Genomic DNA, 25,757 nt, shown 5'->3' with positions numbered 1-25,757 from the left:
CTTCTGAAATTTGAGGAACACTTCAATGTGGAAGTTAATGAGAGCTTTGAGAGGTACCTCTTCCAGCAGCCCCTGCAGGGTAAGGATGAGCCTTTTCAATCTTATTTGACACCCCTCCGTATCCTCGCGCAGTCCTGCGGCTATGAGGTCACCTCTGACTCCATGATTTGGAATCAGATAGTTTTTGGGGTCACCTCGGACACCCTACACCTGCAGCTCCTCAAAATAAAGTGCCTCACCCTAGCCACCGCCATCGAGACCTGCGTCCTCCACGGAAACGTGACCAGCCGGTACTCCCAATTCCAGGTGGCTGAATCGGCACGGCAGGGGTCCTACGAGCCCGAGCGGGTCCAGTCGATCGAGTTCCCCCCGGCCCGGACGAGGGCGACCATTTCGCTCGCTTTCCGAGGCCTCCCGCGCTTGTACGCGCCAAAAGAGGGGACGTCGACGCAGAGGGACGGGATGCGCAGGCGCGCTCTCCGCAAGACCGCACCGCGCATGCGCGGTGGTGCAACGAACCCAATGACATCACGACATGCGGCAACTGTGGATCTGCACACTTAAAGCGGCAATGTCCGGCCAAAGCGCGACAATGCCTCCGCTGTGGCTGGATGGGCCACTACGCTGCCTGCTGTCGAGCAGCTCAACCTGCCAACTCTCCGCAATTCCGCCAGCTTCGCAGGGACATGCGGGCCATCCAGCCCCCATACACCATAGTCATACCCTGACGACGTGCAGACCGGTGATACCGATGACCGGGAACCCTTCCACGTTGCGGTAATAAACGAGAACCGGATGTCCCCGAGACGGACCCACCAGCCGATGCCAGTGCACAGCATTAATCCAGGTGTATGCGGAAGTTGTCTCCAGGCGCCAGAACAGGAAGATCAGTTGCCCGAGCGTCATGTGCCACCTTCTGCTGAGCACGCTGCTGTCGCATCCTTTGCAGGACTGGAGCATGGTCGGGTTTAGGAACATGAATGGACGGCACAGTGGTCCTGAGGGTGCGACCCGTGGACAGTGGGGCCGAGCGATAGGTCAGCAGGCCTAAACAGAAGTCAGATCCGGCATCAGCAGCCTTGCAGAGGAGTCGCTTCACAATGTGGACGCCCTTTTCCGCCTTGCCATTCGACTGGGGATGCAGAGGGCTGGACGTCACGTGTGTGAAGTCGTATGAAGCGGCAAAAGAAGACCATTCTTGGCTCGCAAAACAGGGCCCGTTGTCAGACATGACGGTGAGCGGGTTGCCATGGCAAGCGAAGGTTTCTTTGATGCTCTGATGACAGCTGATGATGTCAAGTCATGCAGGCGTATGACCTCCGGATAATTTGAAAAATGGTCAGTTATAATGACGTAGTCCCTGCCGAGCGCATGAAAGAGGTCCACACCCACCTTTGCCCAGGGGGATGTGACCAACTCCTGGGGCTGAAGTGTCTCAGGGGGTTGTGCCGGCTGAAACCTTTGGCAGGTGGGGCAGTTGAGCACCATGTTAGCGATGACGTCGCTGATGCCCGGCCAGTACACAGCTTCCCGGGCCCTCCGCCTGCACTTTTCAACTCCGAGATGGCCTTCGTGCAGTTGTTCGAGGACAAGCCAGTGCATGCTGTGTGGGATCACAATCCAGTCCAACTTCAGAAGGACACCATCAATGATGGCCAAGTCGTCTCAGACATTGTAGAACTGCGGGCACTGTCCTTTGAGCCACCCACCCATCATGTGGCGCATCACCCGTTGTAGAAGGGGGTCAGCCGCAGTGTCCCGGCGAATACGGGCCAGACTGGAGTTGTCAGCTGGCAGATTTGCCGATGTGAAGGCCACCTGCGCTTCGACCTGACAGACGAACCCCTCCGAATCGGGCGGTGTGCTCACTGCCCTGGATAGGGCATCCGCAATGATAAGGTCCTTTCCCGGGGTGTAGACCAGTTGGAAGTCATACCTCCTGAGTTTAAGTAGAATGCGCTGGAAGTGAGGGGTCATCTCATTCAGGTCCTTATTTATGATGCTGACCAAGGGGCGATGGTCAGCCTCAACGGTGAACTGGGGGAGACCATACACGTAGTCATGGAACTTGTCTATTCCGCCGCCTGAAATTGGGAGTAGCGGCTGGTCGTGTTTTCATGCAGGACACAGGCTTCGATTGCGGAGGCTAGGGTGAGGCCTTTTATTTTTAAGAGCTGCTGGCGTAGGGTGCCCGAGGTGACCCCAAAAACGATCTGGTCCCGAATCATGGAATCGGAGGTGGTGTCGTAACCGCAGGACTGTGCGAGGATACGGAGGTGCGTAAGGAAGGATTGAAAGGGCTCATCCTTACCCTGCAGGCGCTGCTGGAAGAGATATCTCTCGAAACTCTTGTTGACCTTGACGTTGAAGTTTTGGTCAAGTTTGAGAAGGACCGTCTGGTACTTGGTCTTGTCCTCACCTTCCGCGAACACCAGGAAGTTGTAGACATGGATGGCGTGTTGACCTGCCGTGGAGAGGAGGATGGTGATCTTTCTGGTGTCCGAAGCGCTCTCCTTTTCGTTGGTTTCCAGGAAGAGCTGGAAGCGCTGTTTGAACAGCTTCCATTTAACACCAAAGTTTCCAGCGACTTGTAGTGGCTGCGGTGTGCTGACGGTGTCCATAGCGCAGGATGGCCGATTCCGGAGGATCCGTAGGTAGGTCCCACAGTTACTCCTGGTACTATGATGTGTTGGGTACTCTGCTACACAGACGAACCAACACGGTTGAGAATGGTACAACTCAGTTTTATTGCTAACATTTATTTACAGTGGTAAACTGGTTACTGAGGTTCGATCATAACCCTAGAATCTGTGGACCTATTCCTAATACTATCTTGTAGTGGCACTCAGCACATGGTGGATGTCTGAGCTCTGTGCCCTGAGCTGTCTCCTGCTGGAATGCTCAGGAAGTGTCCTGTTCCCTGTTTTGTACTGTGTATGCTCTTGCCTGTGGTGTGTTGATTGGTCCGTTAATCTGCCCATCAGTATGTATGTGCTATGATGTTTACCTGAATATCATGACACTGGGCATAGCTGTGCTTGTCCTGAGACCTAGTACATCACATGTTCCACTTTATTCATGAAGACCTGATGTCACATGGGTTTTGAAACTTCCCCTGCCAATGGCTGCTTGATAAGGGGTACCCGCTGAAACACTGGCCAATGACTCTGGTGCGTCATCTCACAGTTATGCCGAGGAACGGTACAAAGCTGTTCGCAGCTCCACACACGCCCTTATAGAGCTTCATTATAGGACTTCTGAAGATGCACTTCAGATGCTCAGACCACTCACGTGGCTCACTGGAAAAAACCTGGAGAGGGTTTCCCACATAAACTCAGTGTGTTGAGCCGTTCATAATCTGGCAATGGAAAGAGGCGAGTCCTTGCCATTTGGTGAACTGGAGGAGGATGGGAACGCATCGGAAGATGAAGATGCAGAGAACCAGCAAGCTCAGGGAGCTGCTGAGGGACAGTATGAGTGTGCTGATGTCATGGATGAAGGAAGACGTGGGAGACATGTCCTGTAAGATTTTGATGATCATACTAATTTTTAGGGTCTGTAATATCTATGGATTTTATTCCTTGACCACTTTTTTAAATGGTTCAGTTTGAATTTCGGCCAGTTGGAATTCTTCACAGGAAGGTTGTTGTTTGAGATATGACATTTTATTGTTTTGTGACTCAGTTGCAGAATCTGTGTTGAAGAATTTGAAGAAATAGTTAGAAGGGTTGAGTTTAACAGTTTGAACTTAGAATGACACAGTGGGCCCGATCGAACTAAAACAAAGGCCGTTCTGGGCGGGAATAGCTGAGTAGGCCCTACTATCTCAGGGCACTCTGCTCTTTTTGGTGGGCGGACAGGCAGGCAGGAAAGTCCCCCTCCACCCCCCCTAGAATGTAGGTAATACACTGAAGCAGTATAATTAAAGGTCTACAGAAAATATTAGCTTCAAATTTCAAATACAAAATAGATGGAAACAGCATAATATTCCAACGACTATCCCAACTGAAGAATGATAGGCAGGCAGCTAAAGGGCAAAGAACCTGGTTTACAATCTTTCGGGGCTAAAATAATGGTCTTGGGCAAAAAGCAAAATTGCGAATTGCCAGTCTGTTTTCCACTTTAACCTTGCTTCTTTTCCATCACGTTAATGAAAAAGAAAAGAGAACAGACAGTAAAAATGCTGCTGATTTACTAATTCCTGTACTAGAGCCCAGCAATAATCTCAACCCTTTTGTCCCTTGCACTCAAAACCATGACGAATCCGGTTCTGTTGATTCACAGCAATGCACGACACAGTGCTTCCATTCAGATCATAGATACATTGATAAACGAGTGCTGGCATGGAAACAATTTTTTTTAAATGGTAAGAAGGGTCAAGGACCAATCGTGCTGATAATGAAAGACATTTTAATCTCCCTTCCAAGCATGCATTCAGATGAAACCTGGATTAAACAGGTCAAAACTGTAAAACACCACCACATTCCAAAAAGACACAAGTTAAAAGCCTTCTGGAATTTAAACAAAATCAAAGCCAATTTGTTAGACCAGCCTGCACAAATCCTTGACAAAAAACTGGATAACTTAATCACAGAACATTGCACAGCCTGCCTTCACCTTCTTAAGAATAACAGGGCAGCATGTCACAACAATTAAAGGAGTAATTATTTCATCACCAAGCAACCGAGATAAGCAATTAAACATCTAATCAGTCCAATAAACAAGCTGTAAAGAAAAACAAAAGAACTTTGAGAGCTCTGTATACAATGAGTTACCTTGAAGTATAATAAACTATTGTGTCAGCAAACATGGCAGCCATTTTATTCACTTTTCAATCTCACAAACTGCCCAAATGAATGACCACTTTCTGGTGTTGCTTGAGTGAGGATTATTCAGAGAAATTCCTCTGATTTACACAATACACAGTAATGTGGAAGTTCAGGGTGACAATCACAACAGTGCAAACTCACAGTGAAACAGAAAAGACACATCCAGAGTGAGGCACATCGAAGAGTGAGTTTGGGAGCTGGGAATTTGAAGCTAGGTGGGAATTTGAGGCTGGATGGGTGGAGGTGCTTTACAGTAAAAATCCAGTGCCAGGGACCATGTAGTTAATTGTAACTTAATCTAATAACAATTCATGTATTTATTTTAAATTAAATAACTAGTGCTTAAAAGTCACTCAGCGGGATACAGTGCTCTAACTGTGAGATGTGGGAGATCCGTGACCCTATCAGCATTCCGGTCGACTACGTCTGCAGGAAGTGTAACCAATGGTAGCTCCTCACAGATCACGTGGTTCGGTTGGAGCATCTGTTGAATACACTTCAGAGCATGCAGATGGCGGAAAGCATCATAGATAGGAGTTATAGAGACATGGTCTCACCCAGGATGCAGGCAGACAGATGGGTGACTGCTAGAAAGGGCAGGCAATCAGTGCAGGAATCCCCATTGGCTGCCCCCCTCTCTAACAGGTATACCATTTTGGATACTGTTGGGGGGGGGGGGGTGACGAATAGCCTATCAGGGAAAAACAGCAGCAGCCAGAACAGTAGCACCACAATTGGCTCTGTTGCTCAGCAGGGGAGGACAAAGTACAAGAGAGCGATAGTTATAGAGGACAGTACAGTAAGGGGCACAGATAGGCGCTTCTGTGGATGTGAAAGAGACTCCAGGATGGTATGTTGCCTCCCTGGTGCCAGGGTCAAGGATGTCTCTGAATGAACACAGGATATCCTGAAAGGGGAGGGTGAACAGCCAGAGGTTGTAGTACATATAGGTACTAACGACATAGACAGGAAGAGTGATGAGGTCCTGCAGAAGGAGTTCAGGGAATTAGGCAGTAAGCTAAGAAACAGGACCTCCAGGGTTGTAATCTCAGGATTACTCCCTGTGCCATGTGCCGGTGAGGCTAGAAATAGGAGGATAGTGCAGCTAAATACGTATCTAAACTGGTGGTGTAGGAGGGAGGGTTTCAGATTTCTGGACCATTGGGATCTCTTCCAGGGCAGGTGGGACCTGAACAAGAAGGACAGGTTGCAGCTAAACTTGAGGGGCATCAGATCCATCGCTGGGAGGTTTGAGTCACTCGAGAGGATTTAAACTAGTATGGCAGGGGGGTGCGAACCAGAGTGCTAGCTTAGTAGGTGTACTAACTGAGGAGCAATAGGGAACAAAAATAAGAGAACAACATCATCCTCAGGCAGAGCAAAAAAGGTGACAAGTGCAAATGCAGGACCGAGGGTGTTGTACCTAAACGCACGCAGTATATGGAACAAGGTAAATGAGCTTGTTGCGCACCTTGAAATTGGTCGGTACGATGTTGTGGACATCACAGAGACGTGGCTGCAAGGGGACCAGGGCTGGGATCTAAATATACAAGGATATGTGTCCTATCGAAAAGACAGGCAGTTTGGCAAAGGGGCAGCGTTGCATTGTTAATAAGGAATGAAGTTAAATCGATAGCAAGAAGCGATATAGGATCAGAAGGCATAGAATCTCTGTGGGTAGAGTTGGCGAATTGCAAAGGTAAAAAGAGCCTGATGGAAGTTATATATAGGCCCCCTAGCAGTAGTCAGGATGTGGGGCAGAAAATAAATCAGGAGATAGAAAACACATGTAAAAAAAGGAAATATTACAATAATCATGGTGGACTGGGAAAATCAGGTTGGTAGTGACCCCAAGAACACAAATTTGTGGAATGTCGAAGAGATGTTTTTTTGTGACAGAGCCTACTAGGGAACAGGCAATTCTGGATTTAGTGATGTGCAGCAGACTTGATTAGGGAACATAAGGTGAAGGAACCCTTAGGGAGCAGTGATCCCAATATGAATTTACGCTGCAATTTGAGAGGGAGAAGCTGCAATCAGGTGTAACAGTATTACAATTAAATCAGGGTAACTACAAAGACATGAGGGAGGAGCTGGCCAGAGTTGATTGGAAAAGGAGCCTAGCAGGGAAGACAGTGGAAAGCAATGGCAGGAGTTTTTTGGGGTTATTTGGGAGGCAGAACAGAAATTCATCCCAAGGAGGAGGAAACATGCTCAGGGGAGGATGCATCCATGCTGACCAAAAGAAAAAGCATACAAAATGGCGAGGATTAGTTAGAAACCAGAGGATTAGGAAGCCTTTAAAAGCGAGCAGAGGACAACTAAAAAAGCAATAAGGGGGGAGAAGATGAAATATGAGTGTGAGCTAGCTAGTAATATAAAAGAAGATAGGAAGAGGTTTAAACAATATATTCAAGGTAAGAGAGAGGCAAAAATACACATTGGACCACGAGAAAATATGGTTGGAGAAGTAATAATAGGAAACAAAGAAATGGCAGACGAACTGAATAGTTACTTTGCATCGAACTGAATAGTTACTTTGCATCGGTCTTCATGGTGGAAGACACCAGAGGGATGCCAGAGCTCCAGGAAAATCAGGGGGCAGAGGTGAGTGTAGTGGCCATCTCTGGGGAAACTGAAGGGTCTGAAGGTGGATAAATCACCTGGACAGATGGACTACATCCCAGGGTTCTAAAAGAGATAGCTGAGGAGATTGTGAGGCATTGGTGGTGATCTTTGAAAAATGAAATGAAAAATGAAAATCGCTTATTGTCACAAGTAGGCTTCAAATGAAGTTACTGTGAAAAGCCCCTAGTCGCCACATTCCGGCACCTGTTCAGCAGGCTGTTATGGGAATCGAACCGTGCTACTGGCCTGCCTTGGTCTGCTTTCAAAGCCAGAGATTTAGCCCTGTGCTAAACAGCCCCTATGGCTTTCAGGAATCACTGGAGGCAGGGAGGGTCCCGGAGAACTGGAAAGTGGCTAATGTAACACCGCTGTAGAAGAGGGGAAATTATAGGTTAGTTAGCTTGACTTTGGTCATTGCTAAGATTTTAGAGTCCATTAATAAAGATGAGATTGCGGAGTACTTGGAAGTGCATCATAAAATAGGACTGAGTCAGCACGGCTTCGTCAAGGGGAGGTCATGTCTGACAAATATGTTAGAGTTCTTTGAGGAGGTAACAAGGATGTTAGACAAAGGAGAACCAGTGGATGTGATTTATTTAGATGTCCAGAAGGCCTTTGATAAGGTTCTGCATAGGAGACTGTTAAATAAGCTGAGAGCCTGTGGTATTAAGGGTAGGATCCTGGAATGGATGGAGGATTGGCTGACTGGCAGAAGGCAGAGATTGGGGATAAAGGGGTCTTTTTCAGGATGGCAGCCAGTGACTAGTGGTGTGTCTCAGGGCTCCATGCTGGGACCACAACTTTTCCCAATACACATTAATGATCTGGAAGAAGGAACTGAAGGCACTATGGCTCAGTTTACAGATGATTAAAAAAAATATGTAGAGGGTCAGGTAGAATTGAAAAAGCAGAGGGGGCTGCAGTAGGACTTGGACAGGCTAGGAGAGTGGGCAAAGAAGTGGCAGATGGAACACAATGTGGAAAACTGTGAGGTCATGCACTTTGGAAGGAGGAATGGAGACATGGATTATTTTCTAAATGGGAAAATGCTTAGGAAATCAGAAGCACAAAGAGACTTGAGAGTCCTCTTAAGGTTAACGTGCAGGTTCAGTTGGCAGTTCGGAAGGCAAATGCAATGTTAGCATTCATGTCGAGAGAGCTAGAATGCAAGAGCAGGGATGTATTTTGGAGGCTGTATAAGGCTCTATCTAGTCAGACCCCATTTGGAGTACTGTGAGCAGTTTTGGGCCCCGTATCTAAGGAAGGATGTGCTGGCCTTCGAAAGGGTCCAGAGGAGGTTCACAAGAATGGTCCCTGGAATGAAGAGCTTTTCATATGAGGAACGGTTGAGGACTCTGTGTCTGTGCTCATTGGAGTTTAGAAGGATGAGGGGGGATCTTATTGAAATTTACAGGATACTGCGAGGCCTGGAGAGAATTGACGTGAAGAGGATGTTTCCACTTGTAGGAAAAACTAGAACCAGGAGGCACAATCTCAGACTAAAGGGATGAGGAGGAATTTCTTCAGCCAGAGGGTGGTGAATCTGTGGAACTCTTTGCCGCAGAAGGCTGTGGAGGTCAAATCACGGAATATCTTTAAGACAGAGATAGATAGGTTCTTGATTAATAAGGGGATCAGGGGTTATGGGGAGAAGTCAGGAGACTGGTTGAACGGCCGAGCAGACTCAATGGGCTGAGTGGCCTAATTTGGCTCCTATGTCTTAGGGTCTTAAGGTCGTATGGTCTAATAATCCACAGCTGCAGATCTTTACAGTGATGTGATGGAACAATTTTAAGGCATTAACTTTTCCTACACAGGATTTCCATGCAGCTTCCAGGATAGTGAACTTTCTATGCCCAGTGAGCACCGGAGGGGTTGGATTTCTTTACCGACCCCTCTTCTCACATTTGGATTTGATGTTTGACAAGTTTCCGTTGCTCTTTGTTATTTTTGTGCAGTGCCCCTACGAGGAGCAGCCCCTTTTAGTTTATCCCCGAGTTTGTTTGTATTATTCTATTAAGTTGATTGAACCATAGTTATCCAGGAGAGTGAAGGGCATTGGGGCCTCTATATGTTTGACTAGTTGGTAGGTGGAATGACAGGAATATGTAATGCCTTTTTTTCCTTCAATGCTTGTTCAATTTTCAATGCATTCATAGTACCAGCTTAGTAATGGAGCATGGCTGTTTCAGCTTTGTATTGATAAGTTTGTAGAATATCAATTTGTTGTCAAGGCTCAAACCAACTCCAAAGCTAAGCTGAATGATCTACTCCAAGGAGACTGATGACTCTTCGCCCTGGTGACAAATTGGAACAGAGACTTCAGATTAGGGCCGTGTTTACATTATTGATTTGGGGCCCATTAACATTGCAACTTTAGCATCCAGGTGAAGCATTGCCACCTTTGAATGATGCTAATTATGGTGTGACTTCACCATTTGAAAATTGGGAATAAATTGGATGGCCTCGATGCAATTTACCTGCACCCATTGAGTACGATGCAGGCTGTAGTCTCATGCGCCTGCTGCTTTAATTGATTTCAGCTAACTGCATTGTTGATTAGCTGGGTTCCTGAATGGGCCAGCATGGGGATGCAGTGGCACCAGTGGCTTACTGGCCAACAATATTTTTCCGTCTCCAAGCAAGCTTGTCGCTTGCCATGTTCCATTGCAATCCTTAGATGGTTATGGTCACATGGTAGGTGATTTCAATAGAGACACATACTCCTGTAGAATTGCAGGCTCCTTTGAAAATCATAACTATTTCTGTAGTGTACTGGTTATCACGTTTACCTCACAAATTTGCGTTTCGAAGCTTGCCAACAGCAGTTTTGGACTTCCATGACCGAAGGGCAAAACTGGGGTGTATCATTGACCCCCCTAGAACCACATAGTTTCCTTTGTGATTTCCTTTTAGGTAGTGGCCCCTTAAGGGACTAGCCCTGATTTTAATTTGATTATATGGTTAATTTGCTAATTGTTTATTTGATCACTACAAATGAATATATTATAAAGATAGTTTGCACTGCTTAAAAGGATAATTGGGACTGGAATAAGAGCTGGCAGCCATGCAGGAGCTGAATCTAACCTGGGAAACATTGAATAATGGCACAACATTAAGGAGCATGGACTCCAAGTTGTTGGAGGTTCCCCAGGAAGTGGTGATTAAGGAGGAGGGATGTCCTCTATCCACAGGGGCTAGAAGAGCCTCCAAACACACACTCAGCAGTCAGTGAGAGCAGACAGCTATGGAGGTCAATGCCAGAAGTCAAGCTTTGAGGAATTGGGTGCAACACCTCAAGAAGTCCAATACATTGCTCAAGGTTAGTGAGTATAACTTCAAATGTTATGATCCCACCAACTGTACCACCAGCCTTATAGACTCCTCCATTCATCACATCCTTCACACTCACCAACAATCCCTCTCAATCAGGCCTGATAAAGGTAACATTTATATGCTTCATCTCTCTCCCACATCCTTAGTGCTGCTGTAAATCTTTCAGTCAAACTGTATTTCAAGGGGAATACCTCCTTGTACACCTATACCTGGTAGAATCTGTTTTCTAAGAAGCTTTGAAGTCAGGACCAATGTCCTTTGGCATGTGCCACATCATTCAAACTTCAATAACAGAAGACTAGAAAGCACCAAAGACTTGTATAATTGTAGTAACAGGCAGCATAAATCGGTCAGCAACTAACCTGAAAGTAATTGATGCTGCCCTTAAATAGTGCTGATGGGAAGTCCTTCCTGCTGCTGAACGTATGTTCAACCGTGAGTGATTAACAGACAACGTTAGCTGGCATTTGAGCTCCAGTGTGATAACACTGACAACAAATTAGCATTACATGTTGATTGGCATCATGATTTGCCTATTCTGCATACAAACACTCTGCACTCTTAACACCCTCACCAGAAGAGTGTGTGTGCCCTGAGGTGTCATTTTGGACCTCCCAAGCCAATTGTCGCACCCAAAATATCAGGAGCTACACATCACCTATAGAGTAAAATATTGTAATATTATAGAGCAGGATACATGAATAAGGGCAATGAGGTGGAGGGACGGTCCACCATGCAGAAGCAGTAATATAATTAGGAGGAAGAAGTGTTTCCAAATTCCCATCTCGGTTTTGTGTAACTGCATTTGCTGGATATTTCAGTGCATTGTGCCACATAAAATTTGCCACTGTGACCTCAATGCACATAGTGTCCTAGTGCAGACTAAAGACAAGCAATTTTTTTTTTTAACCCTCCGCTGAAAGAATTGAGAGATTCTGTAAATTGTGGCTGCTACTTGGCATTTGGAAAGCTCTAATTCAGTAATGCCTGACTTGTACCTGACGACCACACATTTTATAGAATGAGGGATAAATATGTACACCTGGCTCACCTCCAGCACATTGCAAAAAAGCCTCACTTAAGAGTGGAGCATCTACCCTCTTCTGCTGATTTTGTGCATTAATTCTAGTCCCCTGATGATAAAGTCAACAAGAACTATGTACTTCCACCACACTGGTTCAAGACAGCTCACCATCGCCTTCTCAAGGACAACTAGGAATGGGTACTCCAAAAATGATTTTGTGAAAGAAATGGATCCTTATCCAGCTGTGTTAGCTGAGCACATCCAAGACCAAAATTGAGAAGTGACAATTGGTCTCCCCATGTGAGAATAGGGAGGGAAGGGTTATGAGAATTCCTATTGAAGAACATCCCACTAAACCTTGCCAACACGCAAATAAAATAATGAACACTTGAGCAATAGAGGGTAATAACGGCACATGGAGGCCGGAGATACAGAAGTCTGAGAACACGCACGAACAGACTCAAAAACAGCTTCTTCCCCACTGTTATCAGACTCCTAAATGACCCTCTTATGGACTGACCTCATGAACACTACACCCTGTAAGCTTCATCCGATGCCAGTGCTTATGTAGTTACATTGTTTATCTTGTGTTGCCCTATTATGTATTTTCTTTTATTCCCTTTTCTTCCCATGTACTTAATGATCTGTTGAGCTGCTCGCAGAAAAATACTTTTCACTGTACCTCGGTATACGTGACAGTACACAAAATCCAAATCCAAAGTGAATGCTTTCAGAAAAGCGAGGTGTAAAAGAATTGTTAAGTATTATAAACCAATTCATCTCTGTTTAGTGTGTCGCATGATTATGTGGTGAAATCATCTGAGGCATCTGGCAGATTTCCCTCCTTTCCACCTAAGACTGTGAGCAAGCAACACCTCTCCAATGAAGTGTATATTTAATTGGCAGCTAAAGAAGATTTCCAAATTGGAGCTGGTGCCAAATTAAGCAAGATGAATACTGAGAAAAGAAGACCTCTCAACTTGCAAGCATGCCACGGTTGTGCGGATGTGGTGCATTCTCCACAGGAATGTTGGTGCCGATAAAATAAATGTTGTAATTATGGCAAGAAAGGTCACAAAACCGAGAAGTGCAAGGCCAGACAGAATTCTCAAACTTTGAAGATGGATGAATGCACCCAAATCCACACAAAGTCTACAGAATGACCAAATGACACAGGAAGACGTGATGGCTAGTGAGATCAAGGAACTCAAACTCGGTGCATTATCGATGCAAGGCAATACATTGCGATATTGGGGGTCTCCAAGATGGAATGGAAACAAAATTAAAATGGAAATAGATGCCGGAGCCATTGTATCCCTCACCTTTGAAAATTTCTATCAACAAAACCTAATTAAAGGCATTTGATATAATCTTGAGGACTTACACAGAAGAGGTGGTTCCAGTAAAGGGTTATATCATGGTGAAAATTGAAGTGAATGGTCAATCTGCAAAATTGCCATTACATGTAGCAAAAGGAAATTTTCCTGCACCTTTCAGAAGAGTATGGTTGAATGAAATCAAACTAAATTGGCCCAAAATACTGAAAAGACAATCAAATGATTGGACTGAAGTATTTGGCAAACCGGAACAATTAGTTAGCGATAATGGGACTTGGTTCATGCCAAAGGAATGTATGAACTACCTTTAGAAACTATGGCGTACAGCATATAAAACTGTACCTTATCATCCATCCACAAATGGATTGGTAAAGAGGATATTGAAGAATGACATTAAAGCATCAAAGTATGAAGGACTGTTAGCTAAAAGAGTAAATAATTTTCTCATATCTAACAGAAACACTGGCTATGCAATAACCCAAAACTCGCCGGCAATATTGTTTCTAAAAAGGAAGGTGAGAACCAAATTTAATTTGCTCTTGACGCCTGACACAACTCCCATTATAGGGTGACAACAACAAAACCAAGTTACTTGCCATGAGCGGACATCAAACCCAAAAGGTTTTGAGCAGCGAGAAAGAGTTTTAACAAGAAGATACTCATCAAGTGATGAATGGATACCTGTCACAATACTCAATTACAGTGCAAACTGATGACGAGAGAGTTTGGAGGAAACCTACAGATAAAATCCTCACTTCAAAAAGAGAATTTGCAGAGTCGGTAACTGAAAGGCCAACATCGGACAATCAAGGTTTGGAAATCACTGAACCTATGATTATGACTGATTCGGATTTTGATTCTACACAAGTGAACCAACAGCATCTGTAGAAGTAGAAGAAAATCAACTTTATCAAATGATGATCCTGAGCCAAGTGGTGAACAGACTACCGAGAGTGTGAAAACAAAGACTCCTGAACGACAGATTCTGCCGAGAGGTAACCAGCATACACCTAACAGACTCTCTTAATCTGTGAGCGTGTTATATAACTGTGTATAATGATACTTGGTAAAATAATTATTGTTCACAGTGAGTAAGAGTTAAAGTTCATATTAGTTGTCGTACTACTGTTACGAGAGGGAAATGTTAGGAAATTGGATCCGGAAATGGGATCAAAGATGTAGTGGGCAATTTAGGGGTTAACAGACTGAGGGTTAAACTGTTAGCACTGAGTCCGAGGTATACGCCCACACCTGGCCTGAGTTACATTGTCCCATTCAGTCTTAAACTCGCTAATAGGATTAAACAGGATACTCCTGTACAGCTGGGTTGATTCACTCAAGATCCATTGTCCTCTGTAACACTCCAATCTGACCAGCTATTAGCTCATTACAGAGTCTGATGGCTTTTTCTGTCTGTAAATTGGAGGTTAATTGCATATTCATAGCATGGCCCTGTTCTTTTGTGTAAACGGGAGTGGGCTATCAAAAGCCTAGATAGCATGATGAGGTCATGTCTGGACAGAACCATAGTTGAGGGGCTTGGAGAGAGATAAAAGAAACCTGTTTGAACAGGTGGGGGCAGAATCATAGAATTTACAGTGCAGAAGTAGGCCATTCCGCCCATTGAGTCTGCACCGGTTCTTGGAAAGAGCACCCTACCCAAGCCCACATCTCCACACTATCCCCATAACCCAGTAACCCCACCCAACACCAAGGGCAATTTATCATGGCCAATCCACCTAACCTGCACATCTTTGGACTGTGGGAGGAAACCGGAGGAAACCCACACAGACACGGCGAGAAAGTGCAAACTCCACACAGACAGTCAGCCGAGGTCGGAATCGAACCCGGGACCCTGGTGCTATGAGGCTGCAGTGCTAACCACTGTGCCACCATGTCACCCAATCGCATTGATAAGACTCAGCCATGATTCAGTGAACCTTAGACCCTCGCCCTAATCCCCCTCTAGAGCAAAGCGACAAATGAATGAAGCGCAGACCTTCACTCAGATATGAGCTGCTGACAGCAGACAGACATGAGTCAGACATAAGCCGTAGCTGAGGAGCATCACAGACCATTCCTCACTGTGAACCATCATTACTCTCCTGCAGTGGCCAGGCAGCAAAGAACAATACAGCACAGGAACAGGCTCTTCAGCCCTCCCAAGCCTGTGCCGATCATGTGTCCTATCTAGACCAACTGCTGCCAGGGGCTGTATCCTTTTACACCCCCTCTGTTCATGTGCCTATTCAGATAAGTCTTAAAGGTCATTAACGTGTGTGCATGAAGTACTATCCAGTCCCAGCATCCTGATGATCAATATCTCGGCCACCTTCACCTCCTGGTTGCAGAGGGGTCACAACATCCTGAGGTGGGGGGCACGCTGTTGGACAGCGAGCTAGTCTTCCTCCATGAAGCGGGAAGCAATGAGGGTTCCTGCAACCCTCCTGCCCAAATGCACCCTGACCCTAGCCTGGCCACAATCCTTGGGCTCCTCAGCAGGCTCTTCCTCGGTACCCTCAGGCACATCTTCCTTATCTGAGGACGTATGTTCTGCACCAGGTCATCATCCTGAAGCTCCTCGCCCCATTGCAGAGCCAGGAGGGCACAGCAGACCACGACGATGTAGGGGACCATCTGGGGACTGTATTGTAGTGCCACACTGGAACATGCAAGGCAGCGGAACCGCATCTTCAACAGTACGATGCATTGCTCAATAACAGTCCGGGTCGCACTGTGTGCTCATTGTACCTGGTCTCCACTGTGGTCTATGGCCTCCGTATCGGCATCATCTGCCATGAACTGAGGGGACATCACTTGTCCCAACGAGCTATCCCTGTGGTCTGGGGTGTCCTTTGGAGATCCCAGGGATCTGCGACTGACCGAGAGTGTAGGTACCATACACACTCCCTGTAAAATGGGCACATGCGTGCATGAAATGCATTTGGTGGTTGCGTGCATGAAATGCATTTGGTGGTTGCACAATGAGGGACTGGAACTCCTTCCGGTTGGTGAAGGGAATGCCCTGGGGCCCCCAGGGCATGGTGTGCGACCTGGGTGCAGTCTATTGCCCCTGCACCAATGGCAGATTAGTTACACACCCAAACCCCATAGCCCTAACATCCTGCCAAGCCTGGTCCAGGTCAAAATGGATGTTGTCCAGAGCCTCATGGCCTCACAGATGCATTTATTGGCAGGTGCCTGTGATATCCCACAGAGGTCTCCTGTAGAGCCATGAAATGACCCTGTGACATAAAGGGTGAGGGCTGTCATGACCTTGACAGCCACAGGGAGAGGATGTCCACCGCCACCACATGGTGCCAAGTGCACAATGACATGGCACCATTGCCACTTCTTTTGTAAGGCAGAGTCTTTGACACATGTTGTCTGACAGCTCCAAGAAGGACATGAGTCCTGTAGACCTGTGGTCACCTTCAGTGCCTTTGTGTCTCCTGTACGGATGGTGCCACCTTCGGCTCCTGATCCTGCTGTTGCACGTTGCTGCTGTAGTCTGATCCTCCAACGCAGTGATTCGTAATATACCAGCTCCACTGGCTCCATGCCGCTATCGATCGGAATCCTGCGTGGGGTGAGAGAGGGGGTCAGGTTGGTGTCGCTGTTGCTGGGCATCATTATCACCCATAACACACTGGCCTTCCTGAACTGGAAGCTGCCAGCCCCAGAGGCTCGACGGCAACAATCGTAGCTCGGGTGCCCTCCCTCCAGACCGTGACTGGCCTGGCCTGTGCTCTGGCTTTCTATCTGGGAGTTGCCTCCCTTGAACTTACTATCACTGGGACTCCTGTGCTCCCTCAACCTAACTGTCTACGGTCAACTGGATGGACATGTCTGCTTTGCAGAGCTGCAGGATCCTGACTAGCAGGCATTGAGGGCCCAGCAGAGAAACCTGCTGATGCCATGCCACCAGGATTTGAGCTCTGAAACCTGAGGATTCCTTGACTTTGAGCTGATATTACGAAGGGTTAACTCTTGATGGAGGGAGAGGGAGGGAGGGGGAGGGGTGGGGGATTGGAGGGAAGGGTCCGATCCTGCCGTGCTTCTCCATTTGAGGGTCTGAGCCTGACTCCCAAATTGTTCACCACCCACCTTGCTCCAGTCCCTCCCTTTCTCCAAACTGATATTATGACCAATATGCCAGTATTCTGACTATCTCAATAGTCAGTCAACTGTAGCCATCACATATCACAGTATGAAAGATTAGATTACTGTTAATACAACATTGTGTTACATATCGTTAACTGTTATAATGGGATAGTCTTGTTTACATCCCATTGTTCCTGAAAATACCTATAAATTATCTGAGCATCTAAGTTTTGATAAATTATAACTTGGAGTAACCTTTATATTGAGGATTATTAAGTCATGAATATATGTTCTTGAGTCAGTGAGAGTTGTGGAAGTCTAATAGAATAATGTCTATTAGTTCCATCAAAAGCTTTGAACTGGTCAGTTTAAACAGTCCACAATAATAGTTTCCTGATACAGTGAAAGATTTGTAGCATTTCACTAAATGAAGATTTTTCAGTGGAGTCACTTGTTCAGTACTGCAGTTTGTGAATTGTTAGTGATGGTGAGTATTGAATCAAAGGTGAATCACACACTTGTGTTCAAAAATGAGTGTCTGGCCAATGTCCTTCATAGTTCAACTGACTGCATCCTCAAGAGCTAAAACTCCGGCAAGTAGAGGGAGGGATTTCGGCCAAAAGCTCCTTTTCGTTGCAATGAAGCGTTCTTTATTACTGAGCAAACATTTTGCTCAATAATCATTGATATTCAGTATCTCTTAGTGACCAAATGACGCCCTCTCCCTTCCTCAAGTAAGAACAATAGTTGATTTTGTGGTAAGACAGAAAATTTGTTTAGGCAAACTTCACATCGGGTTCGATCAACCTTTTTTGGATTAAGCATGAGTCAGTTCCAATGTTCGCAATGCACTGTGTCTGCAATGCAGCAGAGAATCTTTCATTCTTCAACTAAGTGTGCTGGGGAACCTTCCAGGTCTCCCTTTACATTTATATTTAATCCAGAAAATTACAGAAACTCTTTGTCTCCTGCCCCATGAGCATAATTGTTGAAATCCATTTGGTTTGCGGGGGGGCGGGGACATCTGGCTCACTTGCTTGCTCTGCGCTGGTAGTTCGCAGTTTCAGATGCACTTCCTTGAAATGCAATCAAACACTTGATGATGCCATTGAGACAGGAATCTCCCAAACCACGCAGCGAAAGTGAAAGCACCTCATCTTTAATGGAACGCTTACACTAGCACAAAGCAATGATAGGATGGCTTCATTTCCATACAGTGTTCTCATGTCTTCTCTCATTAGAAAAGAAAGACAGGCCAGATAACGTTCAACAGAAGCTGTGGCAAATGCCACAGCCATAGGGGAGGAAAAAGAAAACTTCGAAGTGAGAATAGCTTAACAATGAATAGAGGGGGAAATAAGGAAGCTAATAGGGAGGAGTAAATATAAAATGGCGATGTAGAAGATACAGTATTGGATTTATTTACACAGCACCTCTAGTGAAGCACTATGTTCTCAGTGCCTGCTAGCTTCATTGTGAATTTGGAAAAAGCAGTGCCACATGCATGACTCTCGAGTATATGACCTGAGTGCCGCTCTCGATTTTGACTACCTGTCCCCAATCCCTAGCAAGTAGGATGTTGGGATGTGCCTTTTGGAATTTGACACTGTTTTCTGTCCAGCTTTGTATGAGTTTGATCCAATAAGCATTCCAGTGGCAAACGTCTCTAATGGAGAAGGAAGTGGACCTCACAGTCCCACGCCCCCATAACAAAAAGCCCTGCTTCTCATAACTACAATACTGCCAAGCACTTGATGCTAATCCTGATGCATCTCTCCAGCTGGAACTTGCCCAAAATGGACAGCATCAAACGTGGTACATGCTCCGCCCAGTTATTCCTGAATTTGACACTCCCTCTCCATTAGAATATTTTAGTGAATTAAGGAGTGCTTTCATTCCAACCATGGAACTTGTTGTTTGGTAATTTGACAGCTGGTGTGCATCCCGGGGGCGGGGGATAGCACTGGGTACTACAGAATTGACATGGATTTTTCAACCAAAAAAGAACAGGAATCAATTTCTTTCCTCGTGTGTATTCCTGTGATTATTGGTCAATCTCCAGTCGCACATAGTGAATCCAGAGCAAGTGCAGCCTACAAATGAAGCAAGGTAGAGTGTGAGGGCAATTGGACCAGGGCATGCAGCTACAATAAAATATATTGCAATTTCGAAAAGAGAGAAAGAGAGCTGGGTGGAACATCAAATGTTCTCCAAGGACAACCATGTATTTGGCAATTTTGAAGCACTACAGAGTCATGATTGGTATACTGGTTTAAATACAGAATGCTACCAGAGATCTATTAGACCTTTCAAATTTCATTTAATTTTAAAACCCTCTCTCTATGTATCTATCTATATCTACATATGACATTTGAAAAACATTTTGCTCCATGTTCAAAATTCATGTGTAATTCTTCAATTTAAAAAGTACCACCAAACATGCTCATTTCTGGAGCGGACTTGAACCACACTTTCTAACTCAAGAGGTGAGAGTTGTTACCACTGAACCAGAGCTAACATGGAGGGCGAGATCTTTTGACTGTTCATGCAGGTGGGATCTTCCGATGGCGCACCCTGCCATGGGTTTCCCAGCGACAAGGGGTGGATTCGAAGGGAAATCCCATTGACAGCAGCGGGATTAGTAGATCCTGCCACCAGCCAATGGCAGGCCACCTCCCGCCATCAGGAAATACCGCGGAGATACCACAGAATCTCAGAAGAGAGGAATACTTGAGTACCTTCTTAAAACTGGTACAAGGTAACACTGGTGAAGGGTAGAATAATGAAGTACCTTCTTGTATTATAGAATCATAGAATTTACAGTGCAGAAGGAGGCCATTCAGCCCATCGAGTCTGCGCCAGCCCTTAGCAAGACCATCCTACTTAAGCCCACACTTCCGCCCCATCCCCACAACCCAGCAACTCCACCTAACCTTCTTGGACATAAGGGCAATTTAGAGTGGCGAATCCACCTAACCTGCACATCTTTGGACTGTGGGACGAAACCGGAGCACCCGGAGTAAACCCACGCAGACACTGGGAAAACATGCAGACACCGCACAGACTGTGACCTGAGCCAGGAATCTAACCTGGGACCCTGGAGCAGTGAAGCATCAGTGCTAACCACAGTGCTACTGTGCCGCCCTTTTGTTATGCAAGTTCGAATTGACCTCTCTGTCTTAGAGACTCAGAGAGGACAGAGACAAGAGCTCAGGATTGCTACTGGTGCCTCGTGCTAGTGAAGCAAGGAACAGAGAGCGAGTGCAGCTGAACACGTGGCTACAGGGCTGGTGCAGGATGGAAGACTTCAGATATGTAGATCATTGGGATACCTTCTGGAGAAGGTGGGGCCTGTACTGGAGGGACACCAATATCCTGGGCAGGAGGTTTGCTAGAGCTGTTTGAGAGGGTTTAACCTAGTTTGGCAGGGGGATGGAACCAGAGCTATGGATCAGAGAATAGGGTAGCCATTGAACAGGCAGAAATAGTATGCAGTGAGTCTGTGAGGAAGGATAGACAGTGGATAGGGCAAAGTTGCACTCAGTGGGATGGGTTAAAGTGTGTCTGTTTCAATGCAAGGAGTATCAGGAATAAGGGAGATGAACTAAGAGCATGGATCAGTACTTGGAACTATGATGTTGTGGCCATTAAGGAGACATTGATTTCACAGGGGCAGGAATGGTTGTTCGATTTTCCGGGGTTTAGATGTTTTAAGAAGAATAGCATGGTCTAGGGCAGAATAGGGCAGCACATAGGGTTCACGAATGTCCTTCAGGGAAGGAAATCTGCTGCCCTTACCCGGTCTGGCCTACATGTGACTCCAGATCCACACAGCAATGCAGTTGACTCTTAATGTTCCCCCTCTGAAATGGCCTAGCATGCTATTCAGTTCAAGGGCAATTTAGAGATGGGCAACAAATGCTGGCCGAGCCAGCGACGCCCACAGCCCAAGAACCAATTTTTAAAAAAGGGAGTGAAGAAGGGTTTGAGGTTGGGGCTGACATCCTGGGGGATGGGAACTTGGGAGATGGGCTGCACCTTTGGGTTAGGGGTAACCTCCGACGACCCAGGGGGCTGGGTAAAGAGGGGCCTCCAATGTCTGCCACCAGCGCGTGCAAAGTAGGTTGCTTAGTGTTTGCCTCTCTTGCCACCAGTAAAATTCCAATGACAGGATGAGACCCTAAGTATTGTGAATTAATACTGTGAATTAGTTATCCACTTAAGGCCCTAAATTAGCCCACTGGTGAGTGGGCCACACAATGTTTTCCCTCCCCCCACTTGCTTGTATAATAGCGGCAAGGGCAGGAGTGGCTAGTTAGATGCCAGGCAGACCACCTGTTTGATTTACTATGTCTCTTCTGCCTTCGAACATCCTGCAGGGAATGACAAATCCATTCCCTCGTGTCATCGTTGCAAAGTCCACAGGTCCAGAATCTGGATATCAAACTTCCTGGTCACCTGCCCAGGTCACACTCCCTTCTGAGGCTAGTCTTTGAGGGTCTCCTGGCCCCCTGCAGAACCATGGTGTTTCTCTTCCAGCACCACGTCCTTCCCTATAGAACACTATCTCTCTCTTGGTCCTCAATGTAAATAATTTACATTGCAACAATATTTTTGTGCAGGTTGTCTTTAAGCTACAGCCTGCCTTTAAGAGCAAGTCGGCTCTAACAACAACTCTGCAAACAATGTTGTCAGATCCCTGCCGAATGCTGAGGCTACGGCGGTTTGAAGGTACAGATACATGGGCCGATGCAAACATCAATCAGATGGGATGGGTATGCTAAATTTGCATGTTGCTCACTTCAATCTGAATGGGCACCGACTCGTAACAAACCGTGACAACCCATGTGCCCAAAAAATGTTGCTATTCACTTTCTAGAGCATATTGGCCTACTTGTTCAATTTGATTTCCATGTGTGGCCTATTTCTGCAATATAAAAAGATGGATAATTTCAAGTAGGGCTATAAATTTTATTTCTAACTCATTTCTGGGAGGCATTTTGTTAACACTCAGAGTACTTATTAAGAAGCAGAGCCATGAGGCACCCTGTTCTACACACCATGCTTCCAATCTGCAGTAGTATATATCATACAAAGTTTTCTGACATTTAAACAGAATACATTTTTGAATCCATTAGGTAACAAAAAGCACATTTGTATTTCACAGTGTGCACGGAAAATTCATTAGTCAGAAGGTTAAATTGTGTGTGTTTTTTCTGAGTGCAAAATTAACGACAAGATTTATCTTTATAAAGCCTTGCTGCAGAAACAAGTCCTTCATGACATATTACGGCATGAAAAAACTTATGGTAAATAATGTTAGTACAAATAGCTAATGACATTCAGTGGCAGGTCAGTTTTAGCTTTACTGCATTTCTGTTTAATTTATGGAGACCTTGTCAGCTTTATTACATACCCATGGGAGTGCCAACTCCATAAGCTTTGGAATCTATGAGGCCTCCAATCTGTGTCAAGTTGCAGTTTCTCTGCGTGACAAACTCAATGGTTGTTGACTCCATTAGCAAGGCATAATCTGTGGTTAAGACACGCTGGATTCCTTCTTCATTATTCTTGACAAGTGCGGTCTGTTGTCTGCTGCTCATAAAGGCCCACATCTTCTCGTAGGTTGATATTTTGGATTTCTGCAACGAAGCATAAGAGATTCGCATGAAAAGGGAGGACAAAAAAAAAATAAACACAGATAAATGATTTCTGAGTGGAAAATAAAACTTGTTGCAGTGATCCTGGGAAAGAAACGCAACAAAAACAGCGAGTAAGGTTCCTTTCAAATTCAATTTTTTAAATATGTTTGCAGCAAATGCTGTTGATGGCTGTAAAACGGCTGAAAGTGTGGTCAGGTTAAGATCAGCACAAAAACAATCACAACTTCTTCATAAAATGTTCCTTTTCTACTGCTCACAGCAGTTTTCACGGTTCACAGAACACAAATAGAAAACCAAAGGAATGGAATTCAAACTGCAAGTGGAGTTACACACTGCAAAAGAGATGGAATTTCAGCAATGAGCTTGAATTGGGAAATATTCTGCGGCACATTCTTTCAAGTTTCTGTCCTCTGAGATATGAGAGCAGCAGCTAATATATAAGGAACGAACGGATACATTGCAACTGTTATACATTCCTTTCTGGTGCAAAAACACAACAAGAAAAGAGGCCCAGCCTGGCCAACGAAAGAAATGAAGGGCAGTATTAGATCCAAAGAGGAGTCATATAAAGTTGCTGGAAAAAGTAACAAGCCTGAGAATTGGTTACAGTTTAGAATTCAGCAAAGGAGGTTCGAGAGATTGATTAAGAGGGGAAAAATAGAGAATGAGAGTAAACCTGCAAGGAACATAAAAGCAGATTATAAGTATGTAAAATGAGAAAAATTAGTGAAGGTGAATGTAGGTCCCTTACAGTCCAAAACGGGAGAATTTGTAACCGAGAACCAGGATATTGCTTTTGCTCACTAGGGGCGTCATTCTCCGACCACCCGCCGGGTCGGAGAATGGCCGTTGGCCGCCGTGAATCCCGCCCCCGCCGAAGTCTCTGCTCCCGGAGATTGGGCGGGGGCGGGAATCCAGCCGCGCCGGTTGGCGGGACCCCCCGCTGGATTCTCCGGCCCGGATGGGCCGAAGTCCCGCCCAGGAATTGCCTGTCCCGCCGACGTAAATCAAACCTGGTATTTACCGGCGGGACCAGGCGGCGTGGGCGGGCTCCGGGGTCCTGGGGGGGGGCGCGGGGCGATCTGACCCCGGGGGGTGCCCCCACGGTGGCCTGGCCCGCGATTGGGGCCCACCGATTCGCGGGCGGGCCTGTGCCGTGGGGGCACTCTTTCCCTTCCGCCTCCGCTACGGCCTCCACCATGGCGGAGGCGGAAGAGACTCTCCCCACTGCGCATGCGCGGGAAACTTTCAGCGGCCGCTGACGTTCCGCGCATGCGCGGGGAAACTGACAGCGGCCGCTGACGCTCCCGCGCATGCGCCGCATTTCCGCGCCAGCTGGCGGGGCAACAAACGCCATTTCCGCCAGCTGGCGGGGCGGAAATCCCTCCGGCGTCGGCCTAGCCCCTCAATGTTGGGGCTAGGCCGCCAAAGATGCGGAGACTTCCGCACCTTTGGGCCGGCGCGATGCCAGTCTGATTGGCGCCGGCTTTGGCGCCAGTCGGCGGGCATCCCGCCGTTGGGGGAGAATTTTGCCCTAGATCTTTGGTTCACTCGAATTTCTAGGAAGTTATGCAGATACAGCAAGCAGTTAGGAAGGCAAATGTTGGCCTTCATTGCAAGAGGACTTGAGTACAGGAGCAAGAATGTCTTACTGCTATTGTACAGGGTTACGCCTGGAGTATTGTGTGCAATTTCCATGAGAAAGGATATACTTGCCACAGAGGGAGTGCAGCAATGGTTCACCAGACTGATCCCTGGGATGGCAGGATTGTCACATGATGAGACATTTGGTCAACTAGTCCTGTATTCACTGGAATTTAGAAGAATGAGAGGGAATCTAATTTAAACTGACGGGGCTGGACAGACTGGGTGCAGGGATGTTGTTTCCTCTGGCTGGAGAGGTCTAGAACAAAGGGTCACAGTTTCAGGATACAGTGTAGGCCATTTAGGATGGAGATGAGGAGATACTTCACTCGGAGGGTGGTGAATTTGTGGAATTCTCTGCCAAAGAACTGAATATATTTAAGAAGGAAATATATGGGTTTCTAGTCTCTAAAAGTGGCCAGGGGTATGTGCAGTGCAACGGGAGGATTGAGATAGAGGATCAGTCATGATTAAATTGAATGGCGGAGCAGACTCAAAGGGCCGAATGACCTACTCCTGCTCCTATTTCCTATGTTTCTATGAGACAGAGGAATGGAGCTTGTAACTCCAAATATATATACGTGAGCACCCACTTTGATACAATAGCCAGGGATTTCCGGATGCCCACCACCCCAGGAGCACCTGTGGGGGCAAACATTGGTGGGGGGAGGGGGGGGCGATGCCTGATGTGGAAATGAGGAGTTCTAAGGCCCTTTCCTTCTGGGCATCCCTTCTGCCCCCATTCTCCTCCTGCCAGCCTCAAAATTGAGGTTAAGTAGGACGTGACCCTTAAGTGGCCAATAATGGTCCATTCAAGGATCTCCAGTAAGGTGGGGTAGACAGGCGGCCCTAGGCCTCGCCTGCTCCATGTAAAATTCCAGATAGGTCACTGGTGGATATATGACGGTGGGATGATCACACAGGTAATTTCACCGCCAACAGAGTACTTGTAAGATTTTACCCGTATTACTCAATTCCAATTCAGAAACATGTTGATAAGGTTGGTTAGCTCTATATAGAGTACCTCGCAAAAGATGACTTTTAACTTCGAGATTGAAAAGATTTTTAGTGCAATGTATTCATTAAAATAGATTTGTGAAAAGCATTACTTGGGTGACTATTTTTTAACATTTTTTATTAACTAGTTAGTTCAAATTCATTGATTCGTGGCGCTAGAGTTTAAATATGCTCA

General features: G+C 46.2%; 1 protein-coding gene across 7 annotated transcripts in view; it reads right to left on the bottom strand.

The window, feature by feature from the left end:
• The window catches only part of LOC140410977 (glutamate receptor ionotropic, kainate 2), a 682,991-nt gene that overhangs the window by 39,545 nt on the left and 617,689 nt on the right, over window positions 1-25,757 (bottom strand). For all 7 annotated transcript variants that reach the window (XM_072499848.1, XM_072499850.1, XM_072499849.1 and 4 more), the window contains exon 15: window positions 22,675-22,900. In XM_072499848.1, coding sequence (XP_072355949.1) covers window positions 22,675-22,900 — 226 coding nt within the window. The remainder of the gene's footprint in view (window positions 1-22,674; window positions 22,901-25,757) is intronic.

This window comes from Scyliorhinus torazame, chromosome 4, assembly GCF_047496885.1.
Source record: "Scyliorhinus torazame isolate Kashiwa2021f chromosome 4, sScyTor2.1, whole genome shotgun sequence".
Taxonomy (NCBI): domain Eukaryota; kingdom Metazoa; phylum Chordata; class Chondrichthyes; order Carcharhiniformes; family Scyliorhinidae; genus Scyliorhinus; species Scyliorhinus torazame.
This window is presented reverse-complemented; position numbering and strand designations above follow the sequence as displayed.